This window comes from Spermophilus citellus (genome assembly GCF_964194105.1).
Source record: "Spermophilus citellus genome assembly, chromosome: 14".
In the NCBI taxonomy this organism is placed as follows: domain Eukaryota; kingdom Metazoa; phylum Chordata; class Mammalia; order Rodentia; family Sciuridae; genus Spermophilus; species Spermophilus citellus.
In genome coordinates this window covers 42,233,655-42,258,647 of record NC_138194.1, presented here as the reverse complement: position 1 = coordinate 42,258,647, position 24,993 = coordinate 42,233,655, and the positions used below count along the sequence as shown (strand labels likewise).

Sequence of the window (24,993 nt, the reverse complement as noted above, 5' to 3'; positions counted from 1 at the left end):
AAGCTTTCTGAAAAGATTAAATGAGAAAACACATGTAAGGGCCTTAGTACAGTATCTCACATATAATAAATGCCCACTATTATCTTTTTGTAATAGTTCTCTCAGTGAGTTTAGACTACTAACACTTCTCTAAATATAAGAATAAGCTTTACAATGAACATGAGAGCAAGCAGTCTTATTGGATTAATGAAAGCTGATATGATTAATTGGATTAAGGGAAGCTAATATGAAGGATAATATTTTCATTAAAGGTGTCCTGGAAGTTTATATCACCTGTCTATAAAATCCAATGGTTAAACTAGGTGAGGTGGCGCACGCTTGTAATCCCAGTGGCTCCGGAGGCTGAGGCAGAAGGAATGCGTGTTCCAAGCCAACCTCAGCAAAAAATGAGATGCTATGCAACTCAGTCTCTAAACAAAATACAAAACAGAATTGGGGATGTGGCTCAGTGGTCAAATGCCCCTGAGTTCAATCCCCAGCAATCCTCGTTACCCACCCCCTGCCAAAAAAAAAAAAAAATCCAGTGGTTAAACTGGGCATGGAGGTGCATGCCTGTATTCCTAGTGATTTGGGAGGTCAAGGCAGAAAGATTGCAACTTTGAGGCCAGCCTCAGCAACTTAAAAAAGAAAATGAACTGGAGATGTAGCTCAGTGGTAGTACCCCTGGATTCAATCTGCAGTACTGGAAAAAAAAAAAGAAAGAAAGAAAGAAAAAGAATCCAATGGATAGTTATGGTGGTGCCAAGAACACCAGGGACATTCACATGTGATATTAGTCTATTTGACCTCAGAAGTTCTTCTGTTCTTGGGGCTTGTTTATGGAAATCATGCTTCTTTAAGTGCCTGAACAGCATAGTTATGTCACACTGTGCCTGTTCACCAGGAAGGTGCTTCCTGGCAGTGACTTACATTTCCCAGGAGATAAATTTAAACAGCTGATATGCTCTTCTGAGTCTTCACCATAATTACTGAAGAAAATGTCACGCAACACATTTGGAATGTATTTTTCAGATAATGTACATTTTCCTGCCATCCTTATGGCAGCGAATTACTGATGAAATTGAAGATGGAAGTCTAAATAATGAGCTTCCATTTTATTGAAAATGCTTTTAAGATTCCTGCTACTAGCAGTTCCAAAAATATTTTAAGAGTTTTCATCTCAAGATTAATTTCTGGGGTGGGGGTTGTGGCTCAGTGGTAGAGCACTAACGTGTGAGGCACTGGGTTTGATCCTCAGCAACATATAAAAACAAACAAACAAATAAACAAATGAAATAAAGGTATTGTGTCCATCTATAATTAAATTTTTTTTAAAAGGTTAATTTCTTCAATAGTAGAGACCTATGTAACTTTTATTACTAAACTTTTGGTACCTTTTTGTAGTTTGGGGACACATGCATGTAAATTGAAAGAGAATAGCCTTTGGTTTCAGACAAAGCCATATTCAAATATTGGATTTATCACTTATTGATGGCTGATTTTGATTTCCCTGGGACTCAGTTTTCTCATCTATAAATTGGGAAAGAATTTTTTCCCCCCATAGTTGTTGTTGAATGTTGAATTGCATAAATGATGTAAAGTACCTAATGTAGTTTCTGGAAGGTAGTCATTAAACAATAAGTAATGAAATCATTTTAATTCAGCATGAATTATAATTCAACTCAAATATTGCTTGGGGTTTACAACCTCATAAGTTGATCTTTGAGAAATTGCTAACCTTCTAAAAATTTAACTTTTAAAATTAATTTCCTGTGTACAAATAGTTCTTCCTTTCATTTATAACTTTCTATAGATAGACTGTTAAACTCTTTTTTTTCTATTAAACAGATAAACTGTTAAAATTATTTTAAAGAAGTGACTTTTTCAAATGTGCATTTAAATGAAAATTTACCCAGACTTCTGTGATTTATATCCCATAGGTCAGATAGTTTTAACTACCTTAGAGGTAAAATTAAAAGAAATGTGTGCAAACATATAGCTGACACTTGGAATGGAGTAAATGCTCAATAAAGGACTGCCATTTTTATTATAATGGTCAGTAAACTTATTTTCATAAAGTAACAGTAAATACTTTAGGCTTTGTGGGCTATACCATTTCTGTTACAACTACCCGATTCTGTGCTTGTGGTTGGAAATCAGCCATATGTACATAGTACATAAATGAATTTGTGCAGCCATGTTCCAATAAAATTCAATTTACTGGACCTAAGTGGTAGTTTGCTACCCTTGGTTTATTATAATAGCTTGACCTGCAAGAAGTATTAGGCAGATCAATCTTAAGTAAAATTGGAGGATTTTTATAAACCCTTATGTTCATTGCTTAGACATTTGCTAATGCTCATTGGCTGCCCAGAGGAGGTGCCTGGAGGAGGTGCTATGGATAGAAGGACAAATTAAACAAGGTCATTAGCCTGCAAAAGTTTCCTTCAAGTTAAAAAAAATTATCTTGAGTGTACACAAAACCGATACATATGATAGCTCGGGTATTAGTAGTTCAAAGAGATAAAAGGTACCAATTGCAGAAGACATGTTTAAATACTTTTTTTTTGCTTATTTTAATTTATACTCAATTAGACCTGAAAGTATGGAAAGTTATAAAGAACACACTAAAAAAAATCCCTGCACTGCAATTTTACTACCCTAAGCTAACAGTTTTTAACATATGGGTATGTTTCCATTTAGTTTGGTTTCTTAAATGACTTTTGGGGTGTATTTTACATACCATAAAATTCATCCACTGTAAGTGTATAATTCAGTGATTTTTACTGAATTTATAGAATTGTGTGACCACCCACCAGAATTCACTTTTAGAACACTGGTCTTATTTTTTTTCTGAGGTAAAAGAGACATAAAATAAACTGCACATAATTACATACACAGTTTGAAAGGATTTCTCTCTCTCATACCGACACATATACACACCCCTGAAATCATCACCATAATCAAGGTTGTGACTACATTTAACATTAGCAAAAGCTTCCCATGCATCTGTAATCCCTCCCTTCTGCATGGCCTCCTTAGTTCCCAGGTAACCATGGTTCTGTTTTTATTACTAGAGTTTAGTTTGTATCTTCTAGAATTCCATAAATTGAATTATCCAGTATGTACTGTTTTATGGAAGCATTCTTTAGCTCAGCATAATTATCTTGATATTTATTCATATTTTAGTGTATATCAGTAGATTTTTCCTTTATAATAGAAGTAGTATTCCATTATATGAATATACTTCTTTGCCCACCACCCCTGGATAGCCATTTTGGTTGTATCCAGTTACAGCAACTACAAATAAAGCTGCTATGGACATTCGTATTTCAGTCTTTGTGTGGATGTGTGTTGTCATTTATTGTCATACAAGAAGTAGAATAGTTGAATCATAATACATATATATTCAACCTATTAAGACTCTATCAAACTGTTCTTCAAAGTGTCTGTCACCATTTACATTCCCACCAGTAGTGTGTGTAGGAGAGTTCTCGTTGCTTCATGTTTTAATCAGCTTTCTCACTGCTGTGAGTTAAAGACCCAACCAGCACAATTGTAGAGGAGGAAAAGTTTATTTGACAGTTCATGGTTTCAGAGGTCGACAGAGGGCTGCACTCTTCTGGGCTTGAGGTGAGGCAGGACATCATAGCTGGAAAGTGTGGTGGAAGGAAGCAGCTCACATTGCCACCATCTGGAGGCAGAGAGAGAGACTCCACTCTCCATATACCAGTATATACAGCAAAGTCACGCCTCAGTGGTCACCTCCTCCAGCCACACCCTACCATTTCATTTACCACTCACTTAATTCCAATCAGGGGATCAAACCACAGATTGGATTGAGACTCTTACAACCCAGTCATTTTTCCTTGGAACCTTCTTGCACTGTCTCTCGTAGGTGAGCTTTAGGGACAATGTCCTTTAGGGGACACTTTATATCCATACCATAACACTTCACAACCTTGATAACATTTGATATGGTCTGTTTTGTTTTTTTTTAACCATTTGAATGGGAGTTTAATGATATCTCATTGTGATTTTAATTTGCAATTTCCTGGCCAGTGATAATTGAACTTCTTTAATGTACTTATTTGACATCCATGTTATCTTCTTTGGTTAAGTGTCTGTTCGAAAAATATTTTCCTTAATTGTTTTTCCTAGATTTTTATATTTTAGCTTTTATATTTAGAGCTATGATCCATTTTGAGTTCATTTTTACCTGTGCTGTCTAATTGTTCTAGCATCATTTGTTGAAAAGACTTTTTCCAGGGAATCACTTTTACATATTGGTCAAAAGACAATTTGTGCATAAGTACGCGTTTCTGTATTTTCTTTTCCATCCCATTGATTTATTTTTCTCTTTAAGCCAATACTACATTCTTCTGATAAAAATATCTTTCTAAGTCTTAAAAGCAGGTACTTCTAGTCCCTCAACTTTGTTTTTCTTTATGAAAATGGTTTTGGACATTCTATGTTCTTTACATTTCTATATGAATTTCAGAATGAGTTTGTCAATTTCTACCAAAAAAGCCTATTGGAATTTTGATTGGAATTGCATTGCATTTGTAGATCAATTTTGGGAGAACAGACAATCTAACCCTATCCAATATTTCAAACCACAAATAACTCGAATTCTTCATTCATTTTGGCCTTATTTAATGTTTTTCAGTGATATCTTAGAATTTCAGTGTGTAGAGGTTATACATGTTTTGTCATTTATCTGTAAGTATTTTATATTTTTGATGCTATCATAAATGGTATTGTTTTATTTTTCTGTTCATTGCTAGTATGTGGAAATACAGTTGATTTTTGATATTGATCTTTTATTCTACAACTTTGCTAAGCTTGCTTATTAGTTCTAGTAGTTTTTAAAGCATTTTGTCTTGAAGTTTGTCTTTTTGACATAATCATAATCATGTTGTCAAAGAATTTTGTATCCTTTATTTTCACTTATCTTTTACAAGTATTTCCTGAAGATATAAAAATTCTTCCTAAATATTCAAATTAATGGCCTCAACTAGGTCTCAAGACTTAGTTAAAAATCCTATTCATGTTGTCTCTATCTTTCTCATATTCATAATGTACCAATAAACGTCATCATGATATACATGTGGATTACTGTCCAAAAGCTTGATTGTATAACTCAGCACTAACAAAGGGTAAGGATAACTGATTCTCTGAACTTGTATTAGCATTGAGTACTATCATGTATGTCTTTACTAGTTATTGACTAGAGTCATATCTTAGTGCTTACAGCTTCTATTTCTTTGATACCTAGTGAGGGTAAAGTTTTTATGGGTTCATTAATGTTTGGATTGCTGTAAATCATTCTCTCATTCATTTTCTTTGTGTCATCAGAAAATCTTCCCTCCCTCCCTCCCTCCCTCCCTCCCTCCCTTCCTTCCTTCCTTCCTTCCTTCCTTCCTTCCTTCCTTCCTTCCCTCCTACCAGGGATTGAACCCAGGGGCACTTTACCACTGAGCTACATCCCCAGCCCTTTTTATTTGTTGTTTTGAGACAGAGTCTCACTGAGTTGCTGATGCTGGCCTTGAACTTGCGACCCTTCTGCCTCAGTCTCCCAAGAGAATGGATTCTCTGGGATTACAGGCATGTACCACCATGCCTGACTCAAAGAATCCATTCTTCTCTTTTCATAAAACGTATTTTTTTGCTCCAAAATGTAACTTTAAAATTTTGGCCTAGGGGCTGGGGTTGTGGCTCAGTGGCAGAGCACTAGCCTAGCACATGTGAGGCCCTGGGTTCGATTCTCAGCACCACATAAAAATAAATAAATAAATAAAGGTATTGTGTCCAACTACAACAAAAAATATATTTTTTAAAAAATTTGGCCTAATGTTTTTGTGCCTTCCTGACAGCCATCCTTGTGATCCTTCCTGAGGATCGCTCACAGGTGGCTAATTTGCTGCTTTAAAGTCACGGCACATTAAGGGCTTCCGCTTCCCTGCCCCAGATACTAATTGAGTGCAATTGCAGGCCTGTGATGCACGTGTATGTTCCCTTTTAGGGATCAAACTAGACCCTAAATAATTTTCAAATTACTTTGAAAATATTTCTAAAGGAAGATAATGAATTTCAACCAATAATTTCTCACTATGGAGGTGAGGAAGAAGCATCTGAACCTACATAATCCCCTTCCCCCCCTGATTTGTGACCTGAGATACTCCCTCGAGTTTTAGCAAAGTGATACATTATTCCTTGACTGCTGTGGCAGCTGGCCTTTGTCTGTCAGGCTCGTGTCTAAGTAACTGAATCATTTAAAAGAAAAAAAAATCACTGCTCGAAATAACCAAGATCAAAGACCTCTTATCTGCCCATGCTTATGAGTGGAAGGGATGAGCAAAGGAATTTATTTATTTATTTATTTAATATGGTATTCTGGAACAATGAAGTACTCTGGCTATTTTTCAGGGAATGAAGCAAGTTGAATGAGAGTTGGTGCCACTACTGTGATACCACAGTGAGATGTGGTTTGCTGTTCATATCCTTTATCTGTGGTAGCTGTGTCACCAACTTATGCAAGAGAGCAGCCTCCTATCACTGTCTCAGACCAGCTATAGTGGTCATTTGAGCCCTGGAGGAATGTAGACATAATGTTATCCTGTGGTACCGTCCTCGGCACAAGCCAAGACCCTGAGTCAGGACCTAAATTACACTCATAACTCAAACCCCTGTCAGCATCAGTTCTCCAGATTGGTCACTGCCATGTGGGGTGACTGAGGAAATAGGATCTGGCCCAGTGGGAAGGTGGGGAAGCCATGCCCAGTGAGCACTGAGAAGCCAGGGAAGGGAAGCAACTTGGAAATAGAGGCTGATCAATTAGAGATCAAGTTCAAGTGAGGGGGCAGCAAATCCAGGCCAGTTACAAGGAGGATCTGAGGACCCAGGAAGCCTGAATGGGGATGCAGTGGCCTATAGAGAACCTGAAAAATGTAAGAGTCAGGGTCCTGTGTCTGTAAACCACAGGAAGCAACTCCATCAACCAGAGAGGTACATATGACTTATGAGGACAGGAAGCCCCAGGGATCTAGGGAGCAGGAGTCCATGGATGACCCTTCAAGGCTCTACTGATGAAGTGAAGCTTTAACTTTTGTTATTTTAGTCAAGATTCAAAGTCCTTGTCTTCATCTTATCTCCATCCAGCAAATACTAATTAGTGCTTATGGTCGGTATTGCTCAATGTTGATAATGCATCCGTGAAGAAAACAGTTCCAGTGGCAGAGACAGAAAATAACCAAATAAATAAGTGTGTATCATATATTGTAGCATGTGCTGTATCAAAACTCCAGCAGAGGGCTTGGGTTGTGGCTCAGTGGTAGAGTGCTTGCCTAGCATGTGAGAGGCACTGGGTTTGATCCTCAGGACCATAAATAAATAAATAAATAAATAAATAAATAAATAAATAAAATAAAGATCTATCAACAACTAAAAAAAAAAAAAAGCTTCGTCAGGATGGACATCAGGTAAATGCTATGTGTTGGTGTAGGGGGAGCCCTGGATTCTTTGAGGAGTGGTATTTGAGCAGAAATCTGGAAGAAGGGAGGGACTGAACCACATGGGCATCTGGGAGATCTTCCAAAGAGAAGAGCATGGAATTGGTCTGGATTGGTCACCCAGACTCTCAATGAATCACGCAGGTCAGGCCCCCATGGAGAGCAGGCCATCAAGTCTATGTACATGAAGGGGTGAATGGGTCCTAACGGAAAATGGAATTGCTTTTATGATAATAAGAAGGGGGTAAAGAAACTGAAAGGCAGAAAGAAAAGATGTCCATCTCAGTTGAAGGTCATTGAATTCCACAGTTAAACAAAAAGAATGAATGAGAAAGGGGGATTGTTCAGGACAGCAGGGATGAGGTCTGCAGAGGGGCATCTGACATGGTACTTTGGACTCTCAACTGAATTCCATTGAGTGGTACAGAAGAGAGGGAGGGAGATGGGAAAGCAAGTGCTCAGGAGACCCCAAGGACCTGCAGGGCCCTGACTTCCTATTCTAGATTTTGGGGCCTGCCCTCCATAGCACAGTGGAAATGATATTTCTAAATGCCACTGAATGGTTGGATAAGCTGGCACAGTACTGCCAGCAGTCCTCACTATCCTCAGAGAAGAGGGACTAGGAACCTGTACACAGCTACATGTGCATCAGGGTCCCAGGATGGAACTAGGATAGGGGCTAGGACTGTTACTTTCCTGGATCTCTTTCCAGGTGCAAGATCACTTGTAATTCCCTGGACACATCCTGCATACTTCCACACTTGTGAGCCTTTGCCTATGTGGGCTGCCCATCCTCCACTGTCCTTTCCTTCATCCCTGGAGGATTATGTCAAAAGTCACATTGGCCACAAAGCCATCGCTATCCCTCAGCTCCAACTAATTGCAATGAATTATTCCTCCCTCATGAGCCACGGCATGTTGTTGGTGTTTATTGTGCATGTTCACTGAGCTTTAAACCATGATTAGTTTTATGTGTTCCTTCCCTGGAGGGAGGATCAGTTTTATTCACCCCTGCAATGCCTCCTCCTTGTGGCAGTGCTTTGTGTCACTGAGTATATAGACTAAAGATTGACTTCTGAGCTCTACTCAGCATTGAGGGTGGGAAGAAGGTGAGTCTGCAGCCCTTCATGATATTAGAATCTTTGCTATTTTTTGGGGGGGGGTGTTACTGGGGACTGAACTCGGGGCACTCTGTCACTGAGCCACATTCCCAGACCTATTTTGTGTTTTATTTAGAGACAGGGTCTCACTGAGTTGCTTAGTGCCTCACTTTTGCTGAGGCTGGCTTTGAACTCGTGATCCTCCTGCCTCAGCCTCCCTAGTTGCTGGGATTATAGGCATGCACCACTGCGCCCAGCTTTTTGCTGGTTTTGATTGGACCCCTCTAATCACTATTAGGAGTTCTGGAATTATCTCTTGTGATTCAAGAGCCTGAGTTTCTAGGTAGGTTGAATTATCCAAAGTAGACGTAGGGTTCGGAAAGCTGTGCCCTAGGGTTGGAACTGACCCTGGCAGTAACTTTGTTTAAGCTCAGCTCCAGGCAGCCCAGTTGTACTTCTGTGATGAGGAAAGAGGAACATCTTTGGATCTGCCAAGAATAGATGTGGTGGCCTTGACAAGAGCCGAGGAGGCAGAGCAGAGTGCTTCAGGGGGCTGTCATGCCTCCTCTCTTGAGTAGCCATTGGGAAGGTCAGTCCACAGGACTCTTCCCAGGGCCAGGCTAGAGTGAATGAAGAGCTCTCTGGCTTGTCTCACTGTCAGTTGTTATTCATCAGAGGACGTGGATTCAGAACTCACATGTTCTCCTTTCTGCACAGTGTGAGCAAGTAATCGTGGATTCTAGTTAACCAGATACACCATGTACAAAGCAAGACTGGGTCCCAGGGAGTATTAGCTCTTAGTTTCTCAGACTTCCAGCCAGAGTCCTGGCAGGCAGCTGGGTGGTGACTACAGAGACTGTGTGGAGATGGGCTCAGATCTGGTGTGATGCTGGGACCAGCTTCTTATCAGTTGTTACCAAAATTGATCACAAATAAGAAAAATATAAGAGTAAGGACAAAAACTTAAAAAAGAGAGATAATGTAAAAAGGATAATAAAAGGAAAGAGAAACCACATGAAAATAAAAATTATTTTTATTATTAGTTTTGGTGCTGGTGGTTGAACCCAGGGGCACTTTACCACTGAGCTGCATGTACAGTCCTTTTCATTTTTTTTAATTTTGCAATAGGGTCTTGCTGAGTTGCTGAGAGTCTCACGGAATTGCTGAGGCTGGCCTCAAACTTGCCATCCTCTTGCCTCATCCTCCAAATTGTGCCACAACACTTGGCTCCAAAGATAATTTTTAATACTAAAAAACAAGGTAAAATTGGGGCTGGGGTTGTGGCTCAGCGGTAGAGCGCTTGCCTAGCACGGGCAGGACCCGGGTTCGATCCTCAGCACCACATAAAAATAAAGGCATTTTGTTGTGTCCATCTACACCTAAAAAATAAATATTAAAAAAAGTGGTTAGTCTTTGTTAAAAAAAAAAAGGTAAAATTAAGGAGTATAACAAAAGTTTGAAGTTTTAAAGTCAAGAGAATTTATACAAATAAAAAATTTAAGTTAATATAAATAGGCCGAAAAAATTTGCAAGCTTAGTTGAGAAATGAAAAATAGAGGAGAAACCATTTAAAATAAATTAAAAAAACTTAAATATGAATTTTGAAAATTCAACCTTTTATGAAAAAATGTTTTTAAAAAGATAGTTTATATTGTAAAAGGACAGGTTACACTAAAGTTTGCATGTAAAGGAGCAAATTAAAAATGAGATGGTAAATGGGATTTAAAATAGTAGTTAATGCACTTTAATGTGAAAAAGCAGCAGTGATTATAGAATAGGGTGAAAAGTAATTTAAAAAGAGATGAAAATGGAAGTTCTGAAGGTAAAAGAGCTTGGAAACTGAGAAGCGCAAGGGACATGGGTAAGAAGCAGGCGAGGAGAAGAGTTGTTTGTGGGTCAGATTCCCCAAGAGCTGTCTCTCTGCTGAAGGAGCCATGACGTCCAAGGTGAAGGCCAGAGGAGAGCTGGCTGTCCTGTTGAAGGTGGCCCTTTCAGTCCTTTTACCACCAATGACTTATCTCCACAAAGTATATGGCAGAGTTTCATATGGGTTTGGAGCTGGGGCCTCCATCCTTATACTGGAGCCTGGGTCTACGCAGTGTAAGCATGACAAAACCTTTAAGTGGGTTCATACCAACTTCAGAGGCATAATCTCAAACATGCATTTATGGTAGCAAAATTCCCAACTTCCAAAGGGAGTTATTTTTTTTTTCCAAGTGGGATTATTAAATGAGCATGACATAGCCACATGCTAACACACCTATAGCCATAACAAATGTTATGAACAAATACTTACTGTCTTAGGAAAGTGTGAGATATTTATATAAAAATTATTATAGAATACTTGTTTCTGTATAATTCCAATTGATGGAAAAGTTCATATGATATAGGAGTAGTGCACAATATTTATTGCAAGTCAAATGTCTTTTATCTGAAATACTTCGGACTGGAAGTATTTTTTTTTTTTTTTGTATTTTGAGCTTTTTGGACTTTAGATTTTTGAATTAGGGATACTCAACCTGTACTATGATTACTGTTATTATATGAGTGGTAGAGACTGTGGGTGATTTCTAGGAGATCTATTTTTGTGTTCTTGGGAATCTGTTTATAATTCGGGTTATATTTTGTAGGGTTTAGAAAAAATCCTGAAGTATATTTTAAAAGGAAAATAACAGGTATCAGTACATGCTTAACTTCAGAATGAGACATCATTCTGTGAGGAAAAGAAGGTCTTCCTGTTCTCTTTTCCCACTCCCATCTGTCTAGCATAATAACTAACTCCTAGCTCAAAAATATTGACTCCAGGAAGGATAATTTGTTTTTATTTTTTTTTCAGGAAGGATAATTTCTAAATTCATCTTCATTAAAAGATAATCTAAAGGTGCTCAGTATGTATTCTGTAAACTAATATATGCAGTCTATGCAAAATTAATATACAATAACATTATTAGAAAATAAATAGGTAATCACTGAGTATATGAAATACGAATGAATATTTCTTCAGTGTTTACTATGTGCTAAGAACTGTATGCACATAATTCTGTGTGGGCTCCAAGAGGTTAAGTATAGTTGCCTATAGTTACCACCCAGTTAGTCTATTCAAACTAGGAGGTACTGATTCGGTCTCAGGTCTCATAATCCAATCATTTCACCTCTGACTATTTCTGCATTTACACAACAGCTTTTGAGGGATGCCTCAGATCCAAACCGTAACAATTCCCTGTTGCCATTGCCCAGATATGGGGATTGGGGATCTAATAAGGCAGTTTGACTCCTGGGCCTTTGCTCATATTCCCTGCACTACACTGACTTCAGTGCTGCCTGTGTCTATATTTCTGCATTTTAGGTTTTGGGGAGATTCAGAAAAGTACAGTTCATGTTGTTTGCCCTTGAGATGTGCCTAGCCTAGTTGGGAAGAGAAAATAATTAACACAGGGTATGTAGCAAAATACAGCCTGGTTCCCCAGCACCGCCAAAAAAAAAAAAAAAAAAAAAAAATAGAGGCTGGTGTGGTGGCACATGTCTGTAATCCCAGTGATTTGGGAGGCTGAGGTAGGAGGATTTTAAGTTTGAGGCCAGCCCCAGCAACTTAGCAAGGCCTTCAGCAACTTAGTGAGATCCTCTCTCAGTATAAAAAATGAAGAAATGAAGAATCCTGGGGATGTGGTTGAGTGGTTAAGTGCCCCTGGGTTCAGTACCTGGTACCAAAAAAGAAAAATGCAGATAATAATTGGTGTGAGTTCTGAAGACAAATATTTCAGTGATCTGCATAGGTCAGGGGAGGCCTTATTAAAAACCTGGGGTTTGAAGGATGGATAGCACTTTTTGGGTAACTGAGCTAGCTATAGGCCAAGCAATACAAAAAATTTTTATTTCTGGAAAGAAATAATAGAGAATTGTTATGGTTTGGATCTGAGGCATTCCCTCAAAAGCTGTTGTGTAAATGCAAAAATATTTATAGGTGAAATTATTGGATTATGAGAGCTGTGACCTACTCAGTCCATCCTAGTTTGAATGGACTAACTGGGTGGTAACTATAGGCAATAGAGTGTGGCTGGAGGTGGCGGGTCACTGGCAACATGACCTGGAAACATTCATCTTCTCTGCGATTGCTCCCCCACCTCCTGCCCTGCTTTCTAACCCCAACATAAATGGAGCTGTGCTCCTCTGTCACACCCTTCTGCCATGTTGTTCTAGCTCGTCTTGGGCCCACAGCAATCCAATTGGCTGATCATGAACTGAAATAGTGAGCCAGAAATAAAATTTTTTCTCCTCTCAGTTGTTTTTTGAAAAAAAATATTTCTTAGTGGTAGATAGACACATATACCTTTATTTATTTATCTTTATGATGGTGCTGGGGATCAAACTCAGTGCCTCACCTATGCTAGGCAAGTGCTCTCTACTGAGTCACAACCCCAGCCCCCTTCTCTAAGTTGTTTTTATCAGATATTTTGGTCACAGTGAGGAAAAGCTGACTAACAAAAGAATGACCATGTTTCCAGCACTCAGAAAGTAGAGACTCGGGACAGGGTCAAGCCTGAAGTGAGACTACTAGAAGCCATTGACTTATTGACTGGGCAAATGAGATGGAAGAAAAGTCGGGAAAGAAATAATGCCCAAGGTTAAGGGAGGCCAGAGATGGCGGAGGGGCAGTGCCAACATGGGGAGGGGAAAGTTGGATGAGCAGTAAAGTGATGGCAAGAGAAAAGAGTGAAGAATGAGAAGACCTCAGTTCATTTGATATCTGTTATGGACTGATGTGTCCCCCCTAGAACTCATATGTTGAAGCCTGAACACCCAATGTAACTATAGATGGAGATAGGACCTTTAAGGAAGTCATTAAAATGAACTAAGGTCACAAAGATGGGGCTCTAATCTGATAGGATTGGTGTCCTTATAAGAAGAGGAGATGCAGAGCTCACTTTCTCTCCCTGGGAACACAGAGAAGAGGTCATGTGAGGGCACAACAAGATGGCGGCCATTGACAAGCCAGAAAGAGAGGCCTCATGAGAAATGAACTCTGATTATGCCTTGATCTTGGACTTTTACCCTCTAGAACAGCAAGAAACAAAATGTTGTTTAGGCCACCTAGGCAGTGTGTTTTTATTGTGGCAGCCTAAGCTGACAAATATGGTTATCTAAGTCTGTGATGAATGGCAAGTGATGGAGCATTCCTTTGAAGTGGAACTTATAGGTCTTGCCAGGGTTGGGAGGAAGCAGATTCAGACAAAGGAGGAACCAGAGGCATCAGATAGAAAATAGGGGGCATAGTTATTTTTTTGATGGTGTAGTCAATCCATAAACATTTACTGAATGCCTCCCATGCCCAAGCAGTAAACTGCATTAGGTAATATAAAATAGTTAGAACAAACAGCTTATTCTTATATGGCCCTTATTCTTAAATATACTAAATGCCAGATATTCCATATGCTCTTAAGTGTTAGCTCATTCAGTGCTTGTGATTATTCTGTGAGCAAGTACTTTTTCATCTCAGCTTCACAGATGAGGAAAACCAAGGCTCAGAGACGTTAAGCAACTTGCTAAAGACCGAAAATTTGAGCTGGGATTTGAAGACATGGTTTTGGAGGGTGTGCTTTAACCATTAGATGGTATATGTAGGATATGGTTTTTGTTGTTGAAGAGTAAGAGTTACTTGAAAACATAGGACACAAACATTTGAAAAGATAAGTAGAAGTAAAAAGCAGGTCATATTGAATTGCAAATAAATGGAACAATTCAGTGTCCTCTCAAAGGGGAGTGTGTATACTGATGGGGTCATATGAGATAATCCGTATGGGTACAGGAAGAAAAGATTAGAACTTCAATTTATATTTATATTGCTAGTTCATTGAATACTCCAAACTTTCAGTACAAGCTCTATGTCATGAGAGAAAACCGAGGATAGTATGTATAATCATCTTATGAGACATAGTCAAAAAACATGGAATGTCAAGTTCACTATGTGAAATAGGAATTGATGTCTACTGTTATTAGCTGAGATCTCAAGAAATGATGTACACCAAGGAAGAATTTCATCACTGACATCTGTGATAGTAGAATGTTCACTGATTGTCTCAGTCTATTTTCTGATGCTGTAACAAAATATTGGAGACCAGGTAGTTAATAAAGAATAGAGGATGATTTAGCTCATGGTTCTGGAGGCTGGAAAATCCAAGAGCATGGTGTGTAGTTGGCATCTGGTGAGTGCATTCTATTATTATTATTATCATTATTATTATTATTGCATAATTATACATAGCAGTTGGGCTCATTTTGACAAAATCATAACAGCAAGAAATTTGACTTCAATCCCAATTTCTCCCTTTTCCTTCCTTCTTTCCTCCTCCTATTCTCCTTCCTTTTTTCCACTGATCTTCCTTTCATTCCTTTATTTATTTTTTAATTGGTAAGTTCTACATATGAATAAAAGTGAAATTTCCTTTGGTAAATTTATATATGCATGTAGCTTGATTTTGTTAAATTCTTTCCATATTTCCTCCCCTTTCCCATCTGTTCTACATCCCTCTCATTCTCAGCCTTCTACTCCACCAATCTTCCCTATGTATGTATGACATCCAATCCTCTCCACCCCAGCCACTTTCTTTCCCTTATTTTGCCCTAGCTTCCACATATAAGAGAAAACATTCGATTCTTAATTTTCTGAGTCTGGCTTACTTCACTTAGCATGATGTTCTCCATTTCCATCCATTTACTGGCAAATGCCATTATTTCATTTTTCTTTATGGTTGAGTAAAACTCCATTGTGTATATGTACCACGTTTTCTTGATGCATTCATCTTGATGGACATCTGGGCTGATTCCATAATTTGGCTATTGTGAACTGTGCTGCTATAAATATTGTATTGTTAAAGTATGCTCATTTTAGTTCTTTTGGATAAATACCAAGCAATGGGATAGCTGGGTCATGTGGTGGTTCTATTCCTAATTTTATTTTAGGAATTGGTGAGAACACTCTTGTTGCATTATAACATTGTGAAGAGTGAAGAGTATCATACAGAGAGGCAGAGCAGGAGAGAGATGGTGGGGAGAGAACACTCACTTTTAAAACTCCCATATAAACCATTAATCCATGAATGGATTAATCCACTTCTGTGGGCAGAGCCCTCATGACCCAACCTTGCAAATGCTTCCAAATACCTAATGTCTCAATACTGCCACACTGGGGACCAAGCTTCCACATAAACTTTTGGAGGAGATAGTCACTCATAGCATAAACTCAATGGGAGAAATAAGTACTGAGTACTGAGTCAATCTGGGTTGTGTGCCTCCTACACCATCTGGGAACTAGAGACACAGCAGTGAACATTGGCAAGAATCCTTGCTCTTGAGGAGCTTATATTCCAGATGGGGAGCACAGATGATAAACAAGATGAAAAAGGAAATACATAGTGTGTTAGGTGGTAATGTATGCTAAGAAGAAAATTGAAGCAGGGAAAGGGATGGGAAGAATTAGGGAAAGAGTTTTCAGTTTATGGTTAGGGTAGCCAAATAAGACCTCAGCAAAGGAAATGATTGTGTAACCATCTGGAGGAAGTAAGGAAATGAACCATGTGGCTGTGGAGGTGGAGCATCCACTACACACACATTCATGTGTGTGTGCACACCCACAGAGCAAGTGATAAGGCCCCCAGGTGAGGATATTCCTGGAAGATTGAAGATGAATGAGCAAGAAGGTCAGTAAGACAGGAAACAAGGAGAATGACAGTTGATAATCTGTGAGACAGTGGGGAGGCCGTGCAAATAAATGTGTGGGTAGGTCCTGGTAAACATGCAAGGACTTTGGTTTTTCTGTGAATGCGATGGGAAGCCATCAGAGGGTGTAAGCAAGGAAGAACCAACATCCGGCTCATGTTTCTGGGGGATTATTAAGGCTGCTGGGTTGAGAATACACCGCGCAGAAGTTAAGGGCAGAAACAGGGATACCAGTTGGAAAGCCTAGAGCAATTTCCCAGTTGAGCAATGATGGTGGCTTGGACCAGAGTGTTAGAAATAGAGGTGAAGAGGAGTTGGATACTGAATATGATTGGATGGTAGAACCAACAGGATTTTCTGATGATTAGATGTGAACTGTGTGAGTGACACTAATAGTACACACTTTATTTGTACAGAAAATAAATCCGTTGGGGGATAAGTGCTTAAAACCTTTTACTTATTCTATTTTATTGGTTCTTTTTAGTTATACATGACAGTGGAATTCATTTTGATATAATTATACAAGCATGGAATGCATCTTATTCTAATTAGGACCCTATTCTTATGGATGTGCATGATGGTGGGATTCACTATGGTATATTTATGTGTATGTAGGAAAATTATTTTGGATTCATTCCACTAGGGATCCATGATGAAGTCTGTAAGCCCCTGGAATAACAGTATATAGCCTACAGGAATTCAGAGAAGAGAGAAACATTCAGGGGAGGACAACATGGCTGGGCTTGGGCCTTGATGGTCAGGATGCAGGCAGGTAGCAAGACCCAGGGAAGGGTGTATTGAGGTCTTACCCTGAATACAGGCTTCTGATTTTAAGATGGGAACCCTCGAAAGAGGTGGTCTGTTTGTCATACCCCTGAACTCCAGGTAGAGCAGTTTAGACCCTTCTGTTTAGTTTGTGAGCAGTGAGGGGAAGTTTTTGACGGGGAGGGTGTGTGGAATGAGTTTGCCTCAACATTGTCTCCTAAAGCTTTCTCTGAGTACCATTTGTTAATCCATCAATAAATGTTAACTCATCGGCCAGAAAGGCTTAATTTCTTACCAGAAAATGATTTGCTTACTAATTGGAGCTGGGTTAAAAGAATGTGCCTGGGGCTGGGGTTGTAGCTCAGTAGTAGAGCGCTTGCCTAGCATGTGTGAGGCACTGGGTTCGATTCTCAGCACCACATATAAATAAATAAAATGAAGATCCATCAACAACTAAAAACATATTTTTAAAAGAAGGCATGGATGTGTGTGCAATTCTGTTGATCTTCTAGTGCTTGTTATATAATAAAATTAAATTTCTGATTACATTGTTAGCTTTGAAAAAGCTTTACATTTTACAAAGTAGCTGAAGGTGTTTTGGTGAGTGTTACTGAATAAATTTTCTTATCACTGGACGATTGCAGGGGCTTGCTAGTACACATGCTTACACAATCTTGCTTACCACTCCAAGATTTGCACTCAAATGCCATAGGCATAAACAGTATTGTGGAAGTACCCTTTTCCCTGTGTGTGTTTGTAAGACAGCCTCTTTCATGCCACAAGAATTATTTTGGGAGGATGATTCATGTCACATTTTGGCCTCATTACAGTTTTAAGTTGTAAATGGTGCTGGCAGGCCTGGAGGTGTAAACATAAATTTGATCTTCCTATGCATATGGGAATACCTGCACCTGAAAAAGTACTTTCTATTCTTGAGTTACAGTTTAGGTTATGAACGAAGAGATTAATAAAATTAACAAAATTCTAATTTCATTTATTAAAAACATGCTTCCAAAAGAGCACCAGATACTTGTGGGTGTGCCTCCCTTCTCCATTTCCAATACAGATGGGGGAGTCTGAGAACCTAATGTCTTACAGTTACCAGCAGATGATTCTGTAAAATAAACATTGTGCTTTCTCTTTTGTATTGGTGTGAAAAGTGAGAGCAGGTGTTAAATTACTGTCTTGTCTGTAGTTATAAGTAACAGGAGGTACAAGATTATTTAAAGTTGATTTAGAGGTGGATGATAAAGTGGGGTGAAACCATTCTGATTATCCCAATTTGCCTTCTGGTAAATATATAGCTATTTAAAGGATATGGCAAAACTTTTTTATTTGTTCAGCAGTTAAAAGCACATGATGGCAATGGAAATGAGAAACACTTAACACCTGACTTTGTTATTATACCTTGCACACAGCAGTGCCTTAAAACTGTTTATGGATATTCCCCTAAATAACTGTGTCTGAGCAGAGTGAAAAAAATGAGCGTGTAGTGTGGCTATATTTTTCTATGACTCTCAAGGAATTCCCTGTATTATCTCAAATTTATAAAATTGGTATTCTCTTTAAAAAAATTTTAAGTGTCACTTAATTTTTAAAAATTGCCATGTGTGTATATATATATATATATATATATATATATATATATTTTTTTTTTTTTTTTTTTTTTTTTTTTCCTTCCCTGTGATGATGCTGGGGATTGAACCCAGGGCCTTGGTACATTCGAGGCAAGCACTCTACCAACTGAGCTATATTGCCAGCCTCAAGATTGGCATTTTAGAATATTAAATTACACAAGTGAAAATAGGCATATAAAAAATAAACTAATTCTAATTAATGACCTGCTGTTGTTTGCTATATGCTCATTTTTTTAAAGAGAGAGTGAGAGAGAGAGAGAGAAATTTTTTTTTAATATTTATTTTTTAGTTTTTCGGTGGGTACAACATCTTTGTTTGTATGTGGTGCTGAAGATCGAACCCGGGCGTCACGCATGCCAGGCGAGCGCGCTACCACTTGAGCCACATCCCCAGCCCGCTATATGCTCATTTTGATCACACACACACACACACACACACACACACACACACACGCATATACTTTTTTGTTGTTGTTGATAAAATGCCAAATTTCTGATCCACCGGTAGTAAAACATGTATCCACCAGACTCCTTGAACATGTGTTTAAAAATATTATTTTCTGGTCCATCTGTGGTCAGGGCTTTCCATTCGGACCTCCTGACCCAGGCCATGTAGAAGGACTTATTCTTATGTAAGATTCCTCAATTAACAATAAACCAAATGCATTTCAAGGTCTTTTTTGATTTTACAATGGTGGCTCAAAAACATTATCAATTGGAAGGTACTTGAACAGCTTCCCCAATTCAACCTAGCTTTCTAAGTTCCTTCTTCATCCTGTTAAGACAAGTGACACTACTTTTTTTCCCTTTTATCTTGAAACTTTTTTTTTAAACTTCCTCTTGGTTATTCAGTGACTGCCTCATTTGCCTCCTTAACTAGCCTGGGTCTCTAAATTAGAATTTAGTGGTTTGGAGGTGAGACCAGAATGTTTATATTAAACAAACAAAGCACAAGCAACCTGAAAGCATTCCAGGTGATTCTGACTCTCTAAGAGGACCACAGGTAATAGTGAGATAAAGCACACAATTTGAAACTCTAATGTCAATGTAGACATTTTGGAAGTTGTTCACTGGATTTAACTGTGATGTATCTGCAATATGTTTTGGACATCAGAGAACTTTTAGCACTTCAATGAAATGTTGCTATATTTCATATTTCCCTTTCTGTCTTCTCAGCCATCATGTATGTCATGGGAGCACTTGGCCCTGCAGTGGGATATTTATTAGGTGGACTTCTTATTGGTTTTTATGTTGATCCCAGAAATCCTGTTCACCTTGACCAGAATGACCCTCGTTTCATTGGAAACTGGTAAGATTGTTTTCTAAATTTTGTATTTCACATTTTACTAATGATTTAGTCATAAAACTCTCATATTTAAAATTTCCCCATTGAAGAGATGAAAAATATAGCCTAAGTCACCTGAGAATAGATGGTAGACAGAATGATAACTCCTCAAAGAGAGCCATTTCCTAATCCCCAGAGCAGTGAATATGTTACATTATGTGGCAGAAGGTACCTTGCAGAGGTGATCAAGTTCAGGATCTTAAAATTGGGAGATTATCTTCAGTGTTCTGGGTGGGCCCATTATTAATCAAAGGAAAGAGGGAGGCAGCAGGAGCAGAGTCAGAGAAGGAGAGAGGATGACTGAAGTAGAGGTTGAAGTGATGTGCTTTGGATGGAGAAAGTTTTTGTGAGCCAAAGAAACAGGTGGACAGAAGCTAGAAGGGTAAGTAAATAGGTTCTTCTCTAGCTAGAACCTTTAGAAGGAATAAAATCCTACCAACCCCCACCCCCTCCGCATAGACTTCTGACCTCCAGAACCATGAGATAATCCACCTGGGTTTTTCGATCCACTAACTGTGTGGTAACTTGTTATAGCAGCAACAGGAAACTTATACAGACACTTCAGTGACATTCTCCTGCATTCTCCAGGATTGGGCTGTTTCGTTTAGAGCAGAGTGTACGAGAAGGGCTGCTGTAGCTGTGAAGGGACTTTACTGTTTAATCGTATCTTTCATTATCTTTTCTGTGCCTTTGAAAAATGACTTCTTCTATGCTTCCTCATTGTATTTGTATTTTTGTTTTATAACCCTTCCCCACTCCCCAGAATTTCAGTCTTGCTTCTGTGCTCATCAAATCTTTTCTCTTTGGTGGTATTTGGTTTCCTTATATATCCTGGAGATTTAGCTGCTTTCTCACCAGGTGGACATTCTTCTGTCCTGCTCAGGGGGAGAGCTTCAACTTTGAATGTTCTGTGATTTATCTAAATGACCAGGGTTATGTTTGAGTTCTTCACAGTCCTTCATTTGGACATAATCAGTTATTTCTTTGTAATTACAAAAGCACTGACTGAAAATATTGGTGTCCTGAATTCATTTCACATAGGTTAGCAATAGGTACACATTGATAAGAAATTTTTATTTTATGGCAAAGAGAATACTGCATTATTAGAAATTATCAGTGTCAAGAAATCACTTTCTAAAGAGTTGTATACTTTGTTCTCTCTGTTTTGTAGAATAATAGCTCATAACTCTGAGATTGGTGGCAATAATGTTTACCACTATTTTCAAAGAAGTTAGCAAACATTAATTTCTATGCTGCTTCTAATTTCATTAGTAATCCTCAATGGAACTGCAAGTGCTAAGATACAGACAAATTTGGCCTGCTAGAATTTTTCAAATCACAGAGAGGAGCTCCCCTGTCATTGAAAAGAACATCACACAGGGCTTTTAAGTTTTTGACTGAAAGTGAAAATTTTGATTTCGGCTGTTTTCTTTGCAGTTGTGAAATAAATCAAGAGTAGGGATTTTTTTTTATTTTTATAAAACTAGATTGTTAAAATATACATATGAATATCCAATGTATAATCTGTGTTCTATTTAGATGTCCTGAGAAGGGCTTGGATAAGGAAACAGTGAGAGGGAAAGACGAGGACCACCAACTCAGGGGCAGAAGGAGGAACAGCAGGGGCTTCAGTCATACTAGTGCTTTATGCTGTCAATTAAAAGTTTTCTAGGAGACGTTTAGTCCAGAGGGAGCAGATTGGAGTGACTTGAAGATCTAAAAGGCGTACTCGCCTGGATTGAAATCTTGTGTGCACTTGAGGGATCTTAACTGTCCTGCCAAATATGTCCAGGATTCAGGAGGAGAACTTCAACTTTGAATGAAGCGAAGCTATGTCATCTTGAGGAAGTTACTTCTTTGTGCCTCATTTTTTTTTTTAATTCATAAAAGGAGATTATTACAGTACCTACTTCATAGGTCAAATGAGTTTGTACATGGAGGGCTCTTAATGGTTCCTGCCCTAGGCACCCCATATGTGCTAGATATTCAGTCCTTATATCAATTTTCAAGTAATTATATCATTTCAATGGCTCAATATTAGTTATGTAAATGATAAAGATTGCTGGGGTTGTGGCCCAGAGGTAGAGCTCTCGCCTAGCAAGTGTGAGGCACTGGGTTGAATCCTTAATGCTGCATAAATAAAGATATTGTGTCCACATATAACTAAAAAATAAATATTTTAAAAATGATAAAGATTATCAACTTAGAACTATATAATAAGAATCTACTTGAAAATGAATTTGAATTTTTTTTTAAGTTGTATAATCCTGTTTGAAACAGACTTCTATTTTGAATAAAGTCATAGTTGTTTGGCACAATGCTTAGCAGCAACAATAGGTATTTAATAAATATATAAAAATAAATAAAGGTCCACCAACAACTAATAATAAAATATTTAAAAGAAAGAGTGAGGGAAGGAATGAATGAAGGAATAATGCTGATATTTATTGGGTACTTACTGTGCATCAAGCATTATACCAAGCACTTAGCAAATATATGTAGTCACTAATATTATGCCCATTTTGCAGGTGATGAAATGGATGCTCACAGATTTGAATTATTTGTTCTAACTTCAGAATTAGAGAGTGTTGGGATAAGAAACTGATTCTAGGGCAAAGTTCTCAGCCAATGCACTGGTGACTCCCGTTAGTGAATGGTCTGTGTAATGCTTTATGAAAGGGATTTAGACACCCTGGCCTTTCAATATCAGCTATTATTGATTTGACTTTCCCATATATATGACACACACTATCTTGTCCTACTCAGCTTTTCTCAGTGTCCTCTTTAGTGATGTCCTTAGTGTCCATCATTATATTATGTGTCATACTGATGTTTCTGGAGACTGTTGAAGGATGTGGGCTGGTTTGCTCTGCTTCAGTATGACCTCAGACTTTTATGTCATTTTTATTTGTTTGTTATGATTCTTCCCCTTCTTCTGTTATATGCTCTCAGTTTGGGCTATTCAGAGTGAAACTTCACTGTTTGCATGTAATTTTAGATCAATGACTGGGAAGGAGTGGGCAGTAAGACTGAGTACAGATCCACACGAATACAAAACCAAACAAAACCAGCCACCATGATGGTTGCTGGTTTGGAAGGAGGCATTTAAAAAAAAAAATATATATATATATAGTTGTTGATGGACTTTTATTTTATTCATTTATTTATATGTGGTGCTGAGAATCGAACCTAGTGCCTCACACATTCTAGGCAAGTGCTCTACCACTGAGCCACAACCCTAGCTCTGGAAGCAGACATTTTGTTAGTTCCATCGTATACCTTATTTAAATATACCTCTTATTTAAATTTTATGACTCTCAAAACCACTTATTACCCTAGAGCTTAGCATGCATAAGGCCCTGAGAAAAGCAAAGAAATTTCCCCAAGATTTCATAGTTAGTAATTGATAAAAATGGAAACCCAAGTCTGTCTGAAACCAAAGCTCATAAACTGTGGCCTCTGCTCCTCTGCCTGCCATCTCGTGTAGAGAGCTTGAGAGGCCTAGTGATCAAAGTGGTTTAGGGAACTTCAATGTGGAGTTTGTGGAGACAGATTCCAGAAGGGTAAATGTAAAAGGTGAGGTGCTGGTTGGTAAGGGCCTCTAAGTGGCCAAGTGTTCAGAGGCCAGATGTTATCATAGCTATGTTCCCTTAAGACAAATTACCTACTTCTTTTTAAAAATCTCTCTCAATATATTTATTTAACAATTTTTTGAGTGACTAATCTGTTTCAGGCACTAGGTTGGTGATAATATTTTGAGTAATTGAGATTGCTAGAAGTCTGTTCTGAGCCATCTTCTCAAAATTAAATCTTTTTCTGATCATCTTAAAGTTTTTATTTGATTTTTTTGGTGGTGCGGGGGTGGGGGTACTGGGGGTTGAACTCAGGGGCACTCAACCACTGAGCCACATCCCTAGCCCTATTTTGTATTTTATTTAGAGACAGGGTCTCACAGGGTCTCACTTGCTCAACGCTTCACCATTGCTGAGGCTGGCTTTGAATTTGTGATCCTTGTGCCTTAGTCTCCTGAGTCACTGGGATTACAGGCCTTCATCACTGCACCTGGCTTGATATACTTTTTTATTTGAAACTAATACACTGGATTAACAACAGATTCTAGCATTCTCCCAACTAATGACCTTTGCCAACTGATAATAGCTCTTTAATAGAAACTTCTTTAAAAGATGAGTTTCACCTTGCAATTAATCTGTATTTTTACTGGGTTGAACACATCATTAGTGCTTAGAATCCTGCTTGCATTTTGATGGGTACATGTTAAAACAGAGGACAAGGTCTGAGAATTTATAAACTTGGAAGCTTTATGAGCAGAGTTTAGAGTGGAGGAATTCTGGTTAGAGGTGGCAACCCTGTTAGGTAGGACCAGGGACTTTTGCTTGCTAAGGAAAGACTAAAGGGGACTGAGAAATTGTCCCTTGGGGAATTGTGCAGGTAAGAAACCCCAGATTGTAACACTTGGTTCTAATACAGGACTAGAATTTGGGTTTTATACATGGAATTCCTCATGAGCTCTCTGCAATGTGGCACCTTCAGATGAATTTCTAGATGGACTTCTACGTAGCTCAAGTTCTACATCTCCCGGGAAATTTTCCATCACACATTTATTTTCCCTCTGTGCACTTTTATAGGATTCATAATTTAAACCTTATGATGAACACTTAATTGTATGCATTCTTGCATATCTTGGAGATTCTTATTATTTTGGCTTGCTTATACCTAAGTTGTAAGTTCTTCAAGAAAAGAATCAAGTTTACATGAATTGGTAGCCCTCATGCTTGGCTAGATATTATGTGGAGCAGCTAAATGGGGTTTTATACATTCTTAAGTACTGCAGAAAATATTTGAATACCATCAGCAATTTAAAATACCCTTGTGTCTTGGGCTGCGGGAGGGTGGGTAGCTCAGTGTTAGAGCGAGTACTTAGCA

The 24,993-nt window shown here is 38.4% G+C and overlaps 1 protein-coding gene across 3 annotated transcripts in view; it reads left to right on the top strand.

Annotated features, from left to right (window-relative positions):
• The window catches only part of SLCO5A1 (solute carrier organic anion transporter family member 5A1), a 169,049-nt gene that overhangs the window by 45,915 nt on the left and 98,141 nt on the right, over window positions 1-24,993 (top strand). For all 3 annotated transcript variants that reach the window (XM_081265950.1, XM_081265948.1, XM_081265949.1), the window contains exon 3: window positions 19,881-20,013. In XM_081265950.1, the coding sequence (XP_081122076.1) occupies window positions 19,881-20,013 (133 nt within the window). The remainder of the gene's footprint in view (window positions 1-19,880; window positions 20,014-24,993) is intronic.